At 45.2% G+C, this 17,315-nt stretch overlaps 1 protein-coding gene across 1 annotated transcript in view; it reads left to right on the top strand.

The window, feature by feature from the left end:
• LOC112222711 (protein bassoon-like) overlaps window positions 1–17,315 on the top strand; it is a 137,826-nt gene that overhangs the window by 86,057 nt on the left and 34,454 nt on the right. Inside the window, exon 6 of the mRNA XM_042305280.1 lies at window positions 70–3,102. Within this exon, the coding sequence (XP_042161214.1) occupies window positions 70–3,102 (3,033 nt within the window). The remainder of the gene's footprint in view (window positions 1–69; window positions 3,103–17,315) is intronic.

Genomic DNA, 17,315 nt, shown 5'->3' with positions numbered 1-17,315 from the left:
CAGCAGCAACAACAACAGCAGCAGCTGCAACAGCAGCAGCAGCAGAAACAACAACAACAACAACAACAACGTCAACAACAGCAACAGCAACATCATCATCATCAACAACAACAACCTGGAAATATTGGCTACCAGACATCAAGCATGCAAGGAGCACCAGAGGAGCTTAAACCAATGCAGGGAGTCCCTCCATACCCTATACCCCCTGGAGGGAGACTTCAACCTTCAATGTCTGACACCAACCTGTCTAATGCAGGGCTTCAGTACTATCAGAGGACTGACCCTGGGGACTTGGCTGTGGATCTGAGCACCATGAATCAAACCTACGAAGGAGGATATCTTGGCATGGGTGCGCAGTATGGATCCTACACAGACTTACGTCATGAAGGAGATGTTACAGGTCCTCCCTTACCCCTGCGAAGATACGGCTCCATGTCCAACATCAACCAAGACTATGGCTATGGTCAGGCAGGTTTACCAGACGCTAACCTGGCACAGTATAGTGCCACCACTGCCAGGGAGATCAGCCGAATGTGTGCAGCTCTGAACTCTATGGATCAGTTTGGTCAACGGTACAGCAACCCTGACATGATGCAGTATGGTGCTGGAAGAGGAGCAGGCCCTGCAGCCAGGCTCAACCTACAGCAAAGTTTAGCATCAATCCGAGCCAACCTACTCTATGCCCCTGACGGCAGGCCCACTGCACACGGCCAAGCCCTAACCAATCTGATCAATGCCAGACAAGCAAGCATACGGGCCTTATATCCATCTGCAATGAGAGGAGCTGATGGCATGACATACTCCACCATCAACAGCCCAATAGCCTCTACCTTGCCAATAACCACTCAACCTTCCTCTGTTCTGCGACCCATGCCACGAGGAATATACCGACCTTACCCTGCAGGCGTGACTGCTGTACCACTGGCTAGCCTCACTAGGTTGCCTCATGTGACCCCAAGGATGCCTCTGTCTACACAGGGACCTTACGGTTACGCTTCTCCCAACCAGTTTCCTACAACAGCGGGTGTTCCTGGAAATGTACCTGACACAAGCACCTCCACCCAGGAAGCTCCTGTCTACCTTGGGAAGCCTATGGAAACCGTCGCTGTGCACACAGCTGTAACTTTACCACCGGCCCACCCGGTTTCTCATATGGGTGGACAGATTGTACAAACTACTGCAATGGCAATTCAGTCTGCAAACCAACAGACCCCCCAAACTCATATCCAAGTGCAGAAAGTTACGACACACCCCCTTACACAAACTCAAATGCAAGCCCAAATACAGCAACAAATGCAGTCCCAAATACAGCAACAAATTCAAACTCAAATGCAACAACAAATACCCACTCAAACTCAAGCTTTATCCCTGACTCAAACCCAGTCCCAGCTAATAACTCAGCCTCAGCCCCAGGCTCTAGTGCAGCACCAAACTCAGCTGCAGCCCCAGACCACACTCCAGGCTGCAGCAGCCAGCACCACCATTGCTACTTCCGTAGACCCAGAGCTAGAAAAGGTAGAAGAGCGTTTGAGACAGCAGCAAGAGCAGATGCTGCAGATGGAGCGAGAGCGTGTGGAGCTGGAGAAACTTCGGCAAATGCGCCTGCATGAGGAACTGGAGAGAGACCGCATGGAGCTCCAGAGGCACAGGGAGAAAGAACAGATGTTGGTGCAGCGCGAGATTCAGGAGCTGCAGACCATCAAACAGCAAGTCCTGCATCAGCAGCAATCGGAAAGGGAGACCCAGCTGGTCATGCAGAGGGAACAGCTAGCCCAGCAGAGGATGCAACTGGACCAGATCCAGTCGCTGCAGCAACAGCTCCAGCAGCAGTTGGAGGAGCAGAAGAGGCAGAAGACTGCAGTGGTGGAGGCAGCAGCTGCAGCCGCAGCAGCCGAGGCAGCTGCTGCATCGGCAGCAGCAGCTGCTACAGCCACTACTGCTCAAGGGTTAGTAGTTGGAGGAGGAACCCCACAAGGTTTCATCATCTGTGACCAGAGTGGTAGGGTGATTCAACAGGAGGGCCAAAGTGTGCAGTTCTGGCAACCCCACATGGAAGGGCAGGTGGTCCAAACAGTGGTGACCCCAAGGCCTATACCTAGCTCTGCCTCTGAGATGTCCTTCAGAAATAGTGAGGATCAGGCGGAGTCCAGGGTCATGAAGAAGCGGAACTCCATGCCTCGTCTTAGGGACGAAGCAGAGGAGGAGCCAGTGAGGAGGATTGCAGATAGCTGTGTGCAGACGGATGATGAAGATGGTGAGGACAGGTATATGAACCGTAGGGGCAGGAGAACCAGGCGCATCGCCGACTGCAGCGTCCAGACAGACGACGAGGATCAAGCAGAGTGGGAGCAACCGGTTAGGCGCAGGAGGTCACGCTTCTCCAAGCACTCAGACTCTAGTGCGGAGGTCAAATCCGACGGAATCTCCAAAGTGTCCTCCTCTAGCATAGCCATTCAGACCACCAACGACTCCTCATGCCAGACTGAGACAGACCAGTTGGGCAGGGTCTCACCTGCAATCCACATCACTGCGGCTGAGACAAACAAGGTGGAGCTACTACACTACATCTCTGCTCCTGAGAGAACCCATAAGGGTGAGAGCTTGGCCTGTCAGACCGAACCAGAGGTCCAGTCTCAGGGGGTGGTGGCCCCTCAGCTCAGTGTCCCCACCACCATCAGCCCATACTCCACCACCATGCAGATGGTAGGCTCCACCCCATCTCCTCCCCAAGGGGTGGCCAAGTTTGAAAGGAGGAAACCCGATCCTCTGGATATCGGCTACCAAGGCCAGCAGCAGAACGAGTCACCATCTCGCCAGCCTCCCAAGTCTCCTCAGGTGCTGTACTCCCCTGTGTCCCCACTGTCACCCCATCGGATGCTGGAGACCACCTTCACCTCCCAGGAGAAACTCAACAAGGCGCACGTCACACCCCAGCAGAAAGCCTTCACTGCCGAGTCCCCTCAGCGTCATCAGAGCCTCCCCAGGCCCATCAAGAGTGTGCAGCGCTCCATGTCAGACCCCAAACCCCTCAGCCCCACCTCAGAAGACCCTGCCAAGAACAGGTTCTCACCGTATCATCAGCAGGCCCTCTCCAACAGTCAGGTATGTAATAAGTTGCGTTATTATTTCACTTTCACTTCAGTAACATTAAAACCCTGTGAGAACCCCGATTGAAAAGATGAAACAGATCCTACCCTGCAAAAAAATATACTAAATATATTCACGTCACCAAATAACAGATTAGAACACACTGTTTTGCAAGGGTGGTCTACAGTATCCTACAGTATCCTCAACAGGACTCTCTGACGTAGAACCATAGTGTAGCCGGAGGACAGCAATTTTCCGTCCTCTTCTGGGTACATTGACTTCAATACAACACTTAGGAGGTTAATGGTTCTCGCCTCCTTCCATAGACTTACCCAGTAATTATGATGACGTCCGGAGGAATCGGAGCTCTTGCAGCATGGATTGACATGTTGTCCACCCAATCAAAGCATCAGTGAATGAGTCTAGTAATACAAGCATAAGGTACAGATAGATAGCACTCCAGTGCATAAAATGTGTTGAGTAGTTGACTCAAAAAGAGAGAAAGACAGTTGAGCAGTTTTGAACAAATTCATTTCTTAAAAAGTTAAGGAGAAGCAGCAGACAGAGAGCTAGCTACAGTGCTTTCAGAAAGTATTCATACTCTTAATTCATAACTATTCCACATTTTGTTGTGTTACAGCCTGAATTTTAAATATATTTAATTGAGATTTTGTGTCACTGGCCTACACACAGTACCCCATATTTTTTTTGTTTTTAGAAATGTTTACAAATGAATTAAAAACGAAAGCTGAAATGTCTTAACTCAATAAGTATTCAACCCCTTTATTATGGCAAGCCTAAATAATTTCAGGAGTAAACTTTTGTTTAACAAGTCACAGAAGTTGTATGGACTCATTCTGTGTGCAATAATAATGTTTAACCTGTTTACCCTACATATATAATTATCTGTAAGGTCCCTCAGTCGAGAACTGCAATTCAGACACAGATTCAACCACAAAGACCAGGGAGATTTTCCAATGCCTTGCAAAGAAGAGCACATATTGGTAGATGGGTAAAAATGTCCAAAGCAGTCATTAAATATCCCTTTGAGCATGGTGAAGTTATTAATGACACTTTGAATGGTGTATCAATAGACACAGTCATGACAAAGATACACACGTCCTTCCTAACTCAGTTGCAGGAGAGGAAGGAAACCGCTCAGGGATTTCACCATGAGGCCATTTAAAGAGTTTAATGACTGTGATAGGAGAAATCTGAGGATGTATCAACAACATTGAAGTTCAAATCAAATTTTATTTGTCACATACACATGGTTAGCAGATGTTAATGCGAGTGTAGCGAAATGCTCGTGCTTCTAGTTCCGACAATGCAGTAATAACCAACAAGTAATCTAGCTAACAATTCCACAACGACTACCTTATAGACACAAGTGTAAGGGGATAAAGAATATGTACATAAAGATATATGAGTGAGTGATGGTACAGAGCGGCATAGGCAAGATACAGTAGATGGTATTGAGTGCAGTATATACATATGAGATGAGTATGTAAACAAAGTGGCATAGTTAAAGTGGCTAGTGATACATGTATTACATAAAGATGCATTAGATGATATAGAGTACAGTATATACATATACATATGAGATGAATAATGTAGGGTATGTAAACATTATATTAGGTAGCATTGTTTAAAGTGGCTAGTGATATATTTTACATCATTTCCCATCAATTCCCATTATTAAAGTGGCTGGAGTTGAGTCAGTGTGTTGGCAGCAGCCACTCAATGTTAGTGGTGGCTGTTTAATAGTCTGATGGCCTTGAGATAGAAGCTGTTTTTCAGTCTCTCGGTCCCAGCTTTGATGCACCTGTACTGACCTCGCCTTCTGGATGATAGCGGGGTGAACAGGCAGTGGCTCGGGTGGTTGTTGTCCTTGATGATCTTTATGGCCTTCCTGTGACATCGGGTGGTGTAAGTGTCCTGGAGGGCAGGTAGTTTGCCCCCGGTGATGCGTTGTGCAGACCTCACTACCCTCTGGAGAGCCTTACGGTTGTGGGCGGAGCAGTTGCCGTACCAGGCGGTGATACAGCCCGACAGGATGCTCTCGATTGTGCATCTGTAGAAGTTTGTGAGTGCTTTTGGTGACAACCCGAATTTCTTCAGCCTCCTGAGGTTAAAGAGGCGCTGCTGTGCCTTCTTCACGATGCTGTCTGTGTGGGTGGACCAATTCAGTTTGTCTGTGATGTGTACGCCGAGGAACTTAAAACTTACTACCCTCTCCACTACTGTTCCATCAATGTGGATAGAGGGGTGTTCCCTCTGCTGTTTCCTGAAGTCCACAATCATCTCCTTAGTTTTGTTGACGTTGAGTGTGAGGTTATTTTCCTGACACCACACTCTGAGGGCCCTCACCTCCTCCCTGTAGGCCGTCTCGTCGTTGTTGGTAATCAAGCCTACCACTGTTGTGTCGTCCGCAAACTTGATGATTGAGTTGGAGGCGTGCGTGGCCACGCAGTCGTGGGTGAACAGGGAGTACAGGAGAGGGCTCAGAACGCACCCTTGTGGGGCCCCAGTGTTGAGGATCAGCGGGGTGGAAATGTTGTTGCCTACCCTCACCACCTGGGGGCGGCCCGTCAGGAAGTCCAGTACCCAGTTGCACAGAGCGGGGTCGAGACCCAGGGTCTTGAGCTTGATGACGAGCTTGGAGGGCACTATGGTGTTAAATGCCGAGCTGTAGTCGATGAACAGCATTCTCACATAGGTATTCCTCTTGTCCAGATGGGTTAGGGCAGTGTGCAGTGTGGTTGAGATTGCATCGTCTGTGGACCTATTTGGGCGGTAAGCAAATTGGAGTGGGTCTAGGGTGTCAGGTAGGGTGGAGGTGATATGGTCCTTGACTAGTCTCTCAAAGCACTTCATGATGACGGAAGTGAGTGCTACGGGGTGGTAGTCGTTTAGCTCAGTTACCTTAGCTTTCTTGGGAACAGGAACAATGGTGGCCCTCTTGAAGCATGTGGGAACAACAGACTGGGATAGGGATTGATTGAATATGTCCGTAAACACACCAGCCAGCTGGTCTGCGCATGCTCTGAGGGCGCGGCTGGGGATGCCGTCTGGGCCTGCAGCCTTGCGAGGGTTGACACGTTTAAATGTTTTCCTCACGTCGGCTACAGTGAAGGAGAGTCCGCATGTTTTAGTTGCGGGCCGTGTCAGTGGAACTGTATTGTCCTCAAAGCGGGCAAAAAAGTTATTTAGTCTGCCTGGGAGCAAGACATCCTGGTCCGTGACTGGGCTGGTTTTCTTTTTGTAATCCGTGATTGACTGTAGACCCTGCCACATACCTCTTGTGTCTGAGCCGTTGAATTGAGATTCTACTTTGTCTCTATACTGACGCTTAGCTTGTTTGATTGCCTTGCGGAGGGAATAGTTACACTGTTTGTATTTGGTCATGTTTCCGGTCACCTTGCCCTGATTAAAAGCAGTGGTTCGGGCTTTCAGTTTCACGCGAATGCTGCCATCAATCCACGGCTTCTGGTTTGGGAATGTTTTAATCGTTGCTATGGGAACGACATCTTCACAATACTAACCTAAATGACAGAGTGAAAAGGATGCCTGTACAGAATAAAAAATATTTCAAAACATGCATCCTGTTTGCAATAAGGCACTAAATCTCTATTGCACTGCACGCTGCCCTTTTCCACCCCTCCTGTATTCCCTGTTCACTCATGACTGCACGGCCAGGCACGACCATTATTAAGTTTGCAGATGACACAACAGTGGTAGGCCTGATCATCGACAATGAAAAGACTGCCTATGGGGAGGAGGTCAGAGACCTGGCTGTGTGGTGCCAGGACAACAGCCTCTCTCTCAACGTGATCAAGACAAAGGAGATGATTGTGGCCTACAGGAAAAAGTAGACCGAGCACCCCCCCATTCTCATCAATGGGGCTGCAGTGAAGCAGGTTGAGAGCTTCAAGTTCCTTGGTGTCTACATCACCAACAAACTAACATGGTCCAAGCACACCAAGACAGTCTGGAAGAGGGCACGACAAAACCTATTCCCCCACAGGAGGCTGAAAAGATTTGGCATGGGTCCTCAGATCCTCAAAAGGTTCTACAGCTGCACCATCGAGAGCATCCAGACTGGTTACATCAATGCCTGGTATGGCAACTGTTCGGGCCTCCGACCGCAAGGTACTACAGAGGGTAGTGTGAACGGCCCAGTACATCACTGGGGCCAAGCTTCCCGCCATCCAGGACCTCTATACCAGGCGGTGTTGGAGGAAGGCCCTAAAATTTGTCAAAGACTCCAGCCACCATAGTCATAGAATGTTCTCTCTGCTACCGCATGGCAAGCGGTACCTGAACACCTAATCAAATGGCTACCCAGACTATTTGCATTCCCCCTCCCCCACTTTACACCGCTGCTACTCTCTGTTGTTATCATCTATGCATAGTCACTTTTATAACTCTACCTACATGTACATATTACCTCAACTAAACGGCGCCCCCCGCACATTGACTCTGTACCAGTACCCCCCTGTATATAATCTCACCATTGTTATTTTTCTGCTGCTCTTTAATTACTTATTACTTTTATCTCTTATTCTTATCCATATTTTTTAAACTGCATTGTTGGTTAGGGGCTCATAAGTAAGCATTTCACTGTAAGGTCTACACCTGTTGTATTCGCTGCATGTGACTAATAACATTTTATTTGATTTGATTTAAAGTATAACTGCAAAAAATGTAGTGAAGAAATCCAACACAACACATCAATAGGTACCACTCTTCATATTTCCAAGCATGGTGTTGGCTGCATCATGTTATGGGTATAGAGCTAAGTACAGGCAAATTCCTAGTGGAAAACCTGGCTCAGTCTGCTTTCCAACAGACACTGGGAGACAAACTCACTTTTCAGCAGGACAATAACCTAAAACACAAGGCCAAATATGCACTGGAGTTGCTTACCAAGACGACATTGAATGTTCCTGAGTGGCCTAGTTACAGTTTTCACTTAAAATGACTTGAAAATCTATGGTAAGACTTGAAAATGTCTGTCTAGCAATATTCAACAACCAACTTGACAGAGCTTGAAGAATTAAAATAATAATGTGCAAAATATGTACAATCCAGGTGTGCAAAAATCTTAGGGACTTATCAATTAAGATTCAAAGCTGAAATCACTGCCAAAGCTGATTCTAACATGTATTGACTCGGGTGTGAATATTTATTGAAGTTAGATATTTATATTTTTCATTTTCAATATAATTGCTTAAATGTATTGAAACATGTTTTCACTTTGTCATTATGGGGTATTGTATGTAAATGGACGAGGACAATAATATATTTAATCCATTTTGAATTCAGGCTGTAACACAGCAACATTTGGAATAAGTGAAGATATGTGAAGGTATTAACTGTTAAACTGCTTGCTGTACAATGTACTGGGAAAGGGGGATAACTAGTCAGTTGCACAACTGAATGCATTTAACAAAAATGTTTCCTTTGCATTTAACCTAGCCCCTCTGAATCAGAAAGGTACTGGGGGGGCTGCCCTAATCGACATCCATTGGCCACCCGGGAAGCAGTTGTTGGGGGTTAATTGCCTTGCTCAGAGACATTTATAGTATGATATTATGGGGAATGGGAATAAGATGAATACTAACAGTGTTGGGAAGGGATCGCAGCAGTGATTGAATGAGGGTATGAGGCATGAGTTGAGGTGTTCAGAGTCTTGACTTCAGTGCAGGACAGGCTCATTATGGATGAATGGTGTTGGAGAACAGCTCAACTTCTGCTGAGGGCAGGACAGAATTTGACTGGGAGGACAAAAAACTATTAAACAATAGACTACACAGTTAGAAAAAAAGAGCTAAGAATGAGTTAATACAATCAAGGAGTAAAATTATTGATGTGTAATAATGTGATTGTGTTTGTGTCTCTGATTGACTACATACGGTAATGACAGAAAATTGACAGGTATAATCACAGTGCTTGGAGAGGAAACATTCAATGTGCCAGAGGCATGAGACGTGGCTTCAGATCATGTCAGGAGAGATTCCTCACAAGTTCTCAACTGGCAGCTTCATTAAATAGTAACCGCAAAACACCAGTCTCAACGTCAACAGTGAAAAAGCCATATCTCAGACTGGTCAATAGAAATAAAACATTAAGATGGGGAAAAAGAACACAGACACGGCAGAGGAACTCTGCCTAGAAGGCCAGCTTCTCTTCACTGTTGACAATGAGACGGGTGTTTTGCGGGTACTATTTAATGAAGCTGCAGTTGAGGACCTGTGGAGGTGTCTATTTCTCAAACTAGACACTCTAATGTACTTGTCCTCTTGCTCAGTTGTGAACCGGGGCCTCCCACTCCTCTTTCTATTCTGGTTCGTTTGCTTTGTTCTGTTAAGGGAGTAGTACACAGCGTTGTACGAGATCTCAAGTTTCTTGGAAATTTCTCGCATGGAATAGGCTTCATTTCTCAGAACAAGGATAGATTGACGAGTTTCAGAAGAAAGTCCTTTGTTCCTGGCCATTTTGAGCCTGTAATCAAATCAAATCAAATCAAATCTTATTTGTCACATACACATGGTTAGCAGATGTTAATGCGAGTGTAGCGAAATGCTCGTGCTTCTAGTTCCGACAATGCAGTAATAACCAACAAGTAATCTAGCTAACTATTCCAAAACTACTACCTTATAGACACAAGTGTAAGGGGACAAAGAATATGTACATAAAGATATATGAGTGAGTGATGGTACAGAGCGGCATAGGCAAGATACAGTAGATGGTATTGAGTGCAGTATATACATATGAGATGAGTATGTAAACAAAGTGGCATAGTTAAAGTGGCTAGTGATACATGTATTACATAAAGATGCATTAGATGATATAGAGTACAGTATATACATATACATATGAGATGAATAATGTAGGGTATGTAAACATTATATTAGGTAGCATTGTTTAAAGTGGCTAGTGATATATTTAACATTATTTCCCATCAATTCCCATTATTAAAGTGGCTGGAGTTGAGTCAGTGTGTTGGCAGCAGCCACTCAATGTTAGTGGTGGCTGTTTAACAGTCTGATGGCCTTGAGATAGAAGCTGTTTTTCAGTCTCTCGGTCCCAGCTTTGATGCACCTGTACTGACCTGGCCTTCTGGATGATAGCGGGGTGAACAGGCAGTGGCTCGGGTGGTTGTTGTCCTTGATGATCTTTATGGCCTTCCTGTGACATCGGGTGGTGTAGGTGTCCTGGAGGGCAGGTAGTTTGCCCCCGGTGATGCGTTGTGCAGACCTCACTACCCTCTGGAGAGCCTTACGGTTGTGGGCGGAGCAGTTGCCGTACCAGGCGGTGATACAGCCCGACAGGATGCTCTCGATTGTGCATCTGTAGAAGTTTGTGAGTGCTTTTGGTGACAAGCCAAATTTCTTCAGCCTCCTGAGGTTGAAGAGGCGCTGCTGCGCCTTCTTCACGATGCTGTCTGTGTGGGTAGACCAAATCAGTTTGTCTGTGATGTGTACGCCGAGGAACTTAAAACTTACTACCCTCTCCACTACTGTTCCATCAATGTGGATAGAGGGGTGTTCCCTCTGCTGTTTCCTGAAGTCCACAATCATCTCCTTAGTTTTGTTGACGTTGAGTGTGAGGTTATTTTCCTGACACCATCATCTCCCCTTAGTTTTGGTAATCAAGACGTCCGTTGAGATTGAGTTGGAGGTTATTTTCCCCAGTGTTGAGGATCAGCGGGGTGGAAATGTTGTTGCCTACACCACCTGGGGGCCCCGAGGGCCAGTACCCAGTTGCACAGGGCGGGGTCGAGACCCAGGGTCTTGAGCTTGATGACGAGCTTGGAGGGCACTATGGTGTTAAATGCCAAGCTGTAGTCGATGAACAGCATTCTCACATAGGTATTCCTCTTGTCCAGATGGGTTAGGGCAGTGTGCAGTGTGGTTGAGATTGCATCGTCTGTGGATCTATTTGGGCGGTAAGCAAATTGGAGTGGGTCTAGGGTGTCAGGTAGGGTGGAGGTGATATGGTCCTTGACTAGTCTCTCAAAGCACTTCATGATGACGGAAGTGAGTGCTACGGGGCGGTAGTCGTTTAGCTCAGTTACCTTAGCTTTCTTGGGAACAGGAACAATGGTGGCCCTCTTGAAGCATGTGGGAACAACAGACTGGGATAGGGATTGATTGAATATGTCCGTAAACACACCAGCCAGCTCGTCTGCGCATGCTCTGAGGGCGCGGCTGGGGATGCTGTCTGGGCCTGCAGCCTTGCGAGGGTTGACACGTTTAAATGTTTTCCTCACGTCGGCTGCAGTGAAGGAGAGTCCGCATGTTTTAGTTGCGGGCCGTGTCAGTGGCACTGTATTGTCCTCAAAGCGGGCAAAAATCAAACCCACAATTGCTGATGCTCCAGATATTCAACTAGTCTAAAGAAGGCCAGTTTTATTGCTTCTTTAATGAGGACACCAGTTTTCAGCTGAAATGTCCTTGTTTTTGACAGGTTATTTCAGTTTTAATCCACTGGTATCACAATTCCAGTGGGTCAGAATTTTACATATACTAAGTTGACTGCCTTTAAACAGCTTGGAAAATTCCCAAAAATTATGTAATGGCTTTAGAAGCTTCTGAGGTTAATTGACATAATTTAAGTCAATTGGAGGTGTACCTGTGGATGTATTTCAAGGCCTAGCTTCAAACTCAGTGCTTCTTTGCTTGACATCATGGGAAAATCTAAATAAGTCACCCAAGACCAATAAATTGTAGACCTCCACAAGTCTGGTTCATCCTTCGGAGCAATTTCCAAACACCTGAAGGTACCACGTTCATCTGTACAAACAATAGTATGCAAGTATAAACCCCATGGGAACACGCAGCTGTCATAGAGCTCAGGAAGGAGACGCGTTCTGTCTCCTAGAGATGAACATACTTTGGTGCGAATCAATCCCAGAACAACAGCAAAGGACCTTGTGAAGATGCTGGAGGAAACAGGTACAAAAGTATCTATATCCACAGTAAAACAAGTCTTATATCGACATAACCTGAAAGGCCACTCAGCAAGGAAGAAGCCACTGCTCCAAAACCGCCATAAAAAGCCAGAATACGGTTTGCAACTGCACATGGGATCGAAGATCGTACTTTTTGGGGAAATGTCCTCTGGTCTGATGAAACAAATATATAACTGTTTGGCTATAATGGCCATCGTTATGTTTGGAGGAAAAAGGGGGAGACTTGCAAGCCGAAGAACTCCATCCCAACCGTGAAGCACTGGGGTGGCAGCATCATGTTGTGGTGGTGCTTTGCTGCAGGAGGGACTGGGGCACGTCACAAAATAGATGGCTACATGAGGAAGGAAAACTATGTGGATGGAAACAGTATGTGGATATATTGAAGCGTGTGTGAGCAAGGAGGCCTACAAACTTGACTCAGTTACACCAGCTCTGTCAGGAGGAATGGGCCAAAATTCACCCAACTTATTCTGGGAAGTTGTGGAAGGCTACCCAAAATGTTTGACCCAAGTTAAACAATTTAAAGGCACTGGTACCAAATACTAATTGAATGTATTAAAACGTCTGACACACTGGGAATGTGATGAAGGAAATAAAAGCTGAAGTAAATCATTCTCTCTTCTATTATTCTGACATTTCACATTTTTTAAATAAAGTGGTGACCCTAACTGACCTAAGACAGGGAATTTTTACTAGGATTAAATGTCAGGAATTGTGAAAAACAGAGTTTAAATGTAATTGGCTGAGGTGTATGTAAACTTCCGACTTCGAGTTCTTAGGAAACTATGCAGTTGTCATGACGTTGGCCTGTAGGTAAGGAGAACTTGCACAATTGGTGGCTGACTAAATACTTTTTTGCCCCACTGTATCTGGGGAAGTCTACACATTATAGTTATCAGATTCACATGGAATTCTTGTGCAATTCAAATGTTTAAATATAAAATTATTGGGGAAAAGATTAAACGTAATTTTAGCTTCCAAATGAGAGATTTGGGTTTTCATAAGGTTAGTGCTCTGTTCAATCAGTGGCCCACCCCTTTGAAGAGACATGGGCTATAAACTATGAAACACCCCCTTTGAACCTCCACTATATAAGCCCTTGACGAAAATGTAACCTCCTGTTCCGGATACATTAGGATGACGGTCCAATGTCATCAGAAGGATTCAGATAATAACTACAGAACGAAGCCAACCTCAGCGTGAGCTTTGGTTGGGAATGGTAGGAACTTTGAACTCTTATTCGCTACAGAAGTAATCCCTCCTAGCTGTTGAGTTAGCAGCGGCCGCTGTAAACTTGGGCTAGGAGAGGACAGACAGAGTACCGGTCTACCACACAACGACGACACTACAACGTTTCCCGTTCACCACCAGAGACACTCTTCAGAGGTCAAAGGACTCTGTTGCGCAACACGGCCTTCCACCTACCACCAACCTATTGAAGCGCAGCTCAGAGTAAATATTTATTGCATTTTCCTTTTCCAAATGGGCGGTAACTTAGAATGCATAAGATTCTGTATTTATGATAGAGTAGCTGCCTACGGCCCGATAGAGACATCGGTTCTTCCTTTGTTCTTCAGTCTTCCCGCTCTTTCACTCAAACCCAGCCCCCTTTTCTTTGTGTAACCAGCTGTCATATCTGTTCCGTCCACTAGGGACGTTTTCCTCTATGACATAATTTGTAATCGAGGTATAATACATTCTGCGTATATGTAATTCTGTGTGATTAGTTAGGTATTTAGTAAATAAATAATTAAACCCAAATTTGTATTGCTGATTCAACTTGCTAGCCTGGGTTCGTGAAGATAACCAATAATTTACAACTTTCAGATGAGAATGAAATAAGGTGACGATTAATATTGACGATTAAATTGCTATTGATGTAAAATATTACTAGGTCTTTAAGAGTTTATTCGGAAGATAACTGCTCTATAAATATTCTTTCCTGGTGCCCCGACTTTCTACTTAATTACATTTACATGATTAGCTCAATCAGGTAATATTAGTTACAGAGAAAGGATTTTATAGAATAGCATGTCATATCACTTAATCCGGTATAGCCAAAGACACAACACAGTATTTTGTTTTTTTAATGTATTATTTCTTACATTGTTACCCCAGGAAATCTTAAGTCTTATTACATACAGCCTGGCAGAACTATCTGATATAAGAGCAACGTCAACTTACCAACATTATGACCAGGAATACGACTTTCCCAAAGCGGATCATCTGTTCGGACCACCACCCAGGACAATGGAGCTAATTCCAGTAGGCGAGCCACAAGAACGCCGCCGCAGAAGGGACAGATGAAGCGGCCAACTGGCCAGGCTCCGTAGATGTGCATATCGCACACCGCTCCCTAGTATACTACTAGCCAATGTCCAGTTTCTTGACAACAAGGTAGCCGAAATTCGAGCAAGGGTTGCCTTCCAAAGAGACATCAGAAATTGTAACATTCTCTGTTTCACGGAAACATGGCTCTCTTGGGATATGTTGTCGGATTCGGTTCAGCCACCGGGCTTCTCCATGCATCGCGCCAACAGAGATGAACACCTCTCTGGGAAAAAGAAGGACAGGGGTGTATGCTTTATGATTAACGACTCTTGGTGTAATCATAACAACATACAGGAACTCACGTCCCTCTGCTCACCCAATCTAGAATTCCGGCCATTTTACCTACCAAGAGAATTCTCGTCAGTTATAGTCACATCTGTGTACATTCCCCCTCAAGCAGACACCAAGACAGCCATCAAGGAACTTCACTGGATTGTATAAAAAACTGGAAACCATACATCCTAAGGCTGCATTTATTGCATCTGGGGGATTTTAACAAAGTAACATTGAGAACAAGTATACCTAAACTCTACCAGCATATTGATTGCGCTACGTACATGCGCAATACCATCGGCCATTGCTAATCTAACTTCCGCGATGCATACAAAGCCCTTCCCCACCCTCCCTTTGGCAAATCCAACCACAACGCCATTTTGCTCCTTCTGTCTCATAGGCAGAAACTCAAACAGGATGTAACAGTGACGAGAACCATTCAACGCTGGTCCGACCAGCCATGCTTCAAGATTTGTTTTGATCACGCGGACTGGAAGATGTTCCGGTCAGCCATCAGAGAACAACATTGACCTATACGCTGACTCGTTGAGTGTGTTTATAATGAAGTGCATTGGAGATGTTGTACCCACTGTAACTATTAAAACCTACCCTAACCAGAAACCGTGGCTGGATGGCGGCATTCGTGCAAAAACTGAAAGCGCTATCCACCGCATTCAACCATGGAAAGAGGTCTGGGAATATGTCTGAATATAAACATTGTAGCTATTCCCTCCGCAAGGCAATCAAACAAGCAAAATGCCAGTACAGGGACAAGGTGGAGTTGCATTTCAACGGCTCAGACATGAGATGGACTACAAAACATGAGACGGACTACGGACTTCTCCTTTGCTGATGTGAGTAAAACATTTAAACGTGTTAACCCTCGCAAGGCTGCTGGCCCAGACGGCATCCCTAGCCGCGTCCTCTAAGCATGTGCAGACCAGCTGGTGTAGTGGAAATTTCCTGTATTTACCAAATCATGAGACCAAACCACCACACACGTCAGAGTTATCATAAAGTCCATCTTTAATTATTATGAGCCCCATTACAACCCTGTGACTCTCAGATCAATTCAGTGTCTATAAATGAATTATCTGAGAGTGCTTACACATTACAACTGAGATCCTTTATATCAAAGACACACATAGCCAGACAGCATTGGCGATAAATTATCGTTTCGCTTTGTCTCCTAAACTATGTTCTTATCTCGCTCTTGGTACCACTCAGGACCATAAAACAAAACCTCATCAAACAGGCATATCTCAAATACACCCCTCCTGGACAAGATCACAGAGACACAGTGACTGGCACACAGACATTGTGGAGCCAAGAGATAATTGGTTCCCCCTCAATCATCCCTTCACATGGTTTAAAAGATATGTTTACATATGAAGACAAGCTTGACCTCTCCCCTCTCTGCGGCCCAAGTAACTGACCCTAGGACAGAGAAAGGATAACTGCAAATGGCCACCACTATAGTAGAACAAGATACATTCTAAATGAGAAGTAACTCACAAGCATATAATGAAAAGCGCAACAGCGCCTCTTCAACCTCAGGAGGCTTAAGAAATTTGTCACCCAAAATCCTGACAAACTTTTACAGATGCACAATTGAGCGCATCCTGTCGGGCTGTATCACCGCCTGGTATGGCAACTGCACCGCCCTCAATTGCAAGGCTCTCCAGAGGGTGGTGCGGTCTGCACAACGCATCACCGGGGGCAAACTACCTGCCCTGCATGACACCTACAGCACCCGATGTCACAGGAAGGCCAAAAAGATCATCAAGGACATCAACCACCCAAGCCACTGCCTGTTCACACCGCTACCACCTAGAAGGCGAGGTCAGTACAGGTGCATCAAACCTGGGACTGAGAGACTGATAAACAGCTTCTATCTCAAGGCCATCAGACTGATAAACAACAATCACTAACTCAGAGAGGCTGCTGTCTACATTTAGACCAAATCACTGGCCACTTTAATAAATGGATTACTAGTCACTTTATACAATGCACTCTAAATAATGCCACTTTAATACTGTTTACATATCTTACATTACTCATATCACATGTATATACTGTATTTTATACCATCTATTGCACCTTGCTTATGCCATTAGGACATTGCTCATCCATACACTTACACGCACATATTCTCATTCCCCCCTTTTAGATTTGTGTGTATTAGGTAGTTGTTGGGGAATTGTCAGATTACTTGTTAGATGTTACTTCACTGTCGGAACTAGAAGCACAAGCATTTCGCTACACTTACATTAACATCTGCTAACCATGTGTATGTGACAAATGCGATTAGATTTTGATTTGAGTATTAGTAGCCTACAGTTGATCAGACGGAATAATCGTCTCATTTTCATCCCATACAGCATGTCAGATCTCTAATATTTAGGTGTAGACTAGGCTGCTGCAACATTTATGTGATGAGTTTTTGCTTGTGTCTCTCCAGAGTGATCATGTGTTATCACTTTTGCTAAATAAATATCAGAGGAAAGTAGTAAGCCTACTTGAGCGGGCACAAAACAATGCACTGCGTCAACCTCTATTTTTAATCTCACTTTCCAAGCGAAGAAAAGTATATTTCAATATATTACAACTATACTAATGTATACTTAAATATACAAACAATTTG

This window comes from Oncorhynchus tshawytscha, linkage group LG02 (genome assembly GCF_018296145.1).
Source record: "Oncorhynchus tshawytscha isolate Ot180627B linkage group LG02, Otsh_v2.0, whole genome shotgun sequence".
Classification (NCBI taxonomy): domain Eukaryota; kingdom Metazoa; phylum Chordata; class Actinopteri; order Salmoniformes; family Salmonidae; genus Oncorhynchus; species Oncorhynchus tshawytscha.
Note: the sequence above shows the minus strand (reverse complement) of the source record. Positions and strands in the feature narration are given on the sequence as shown.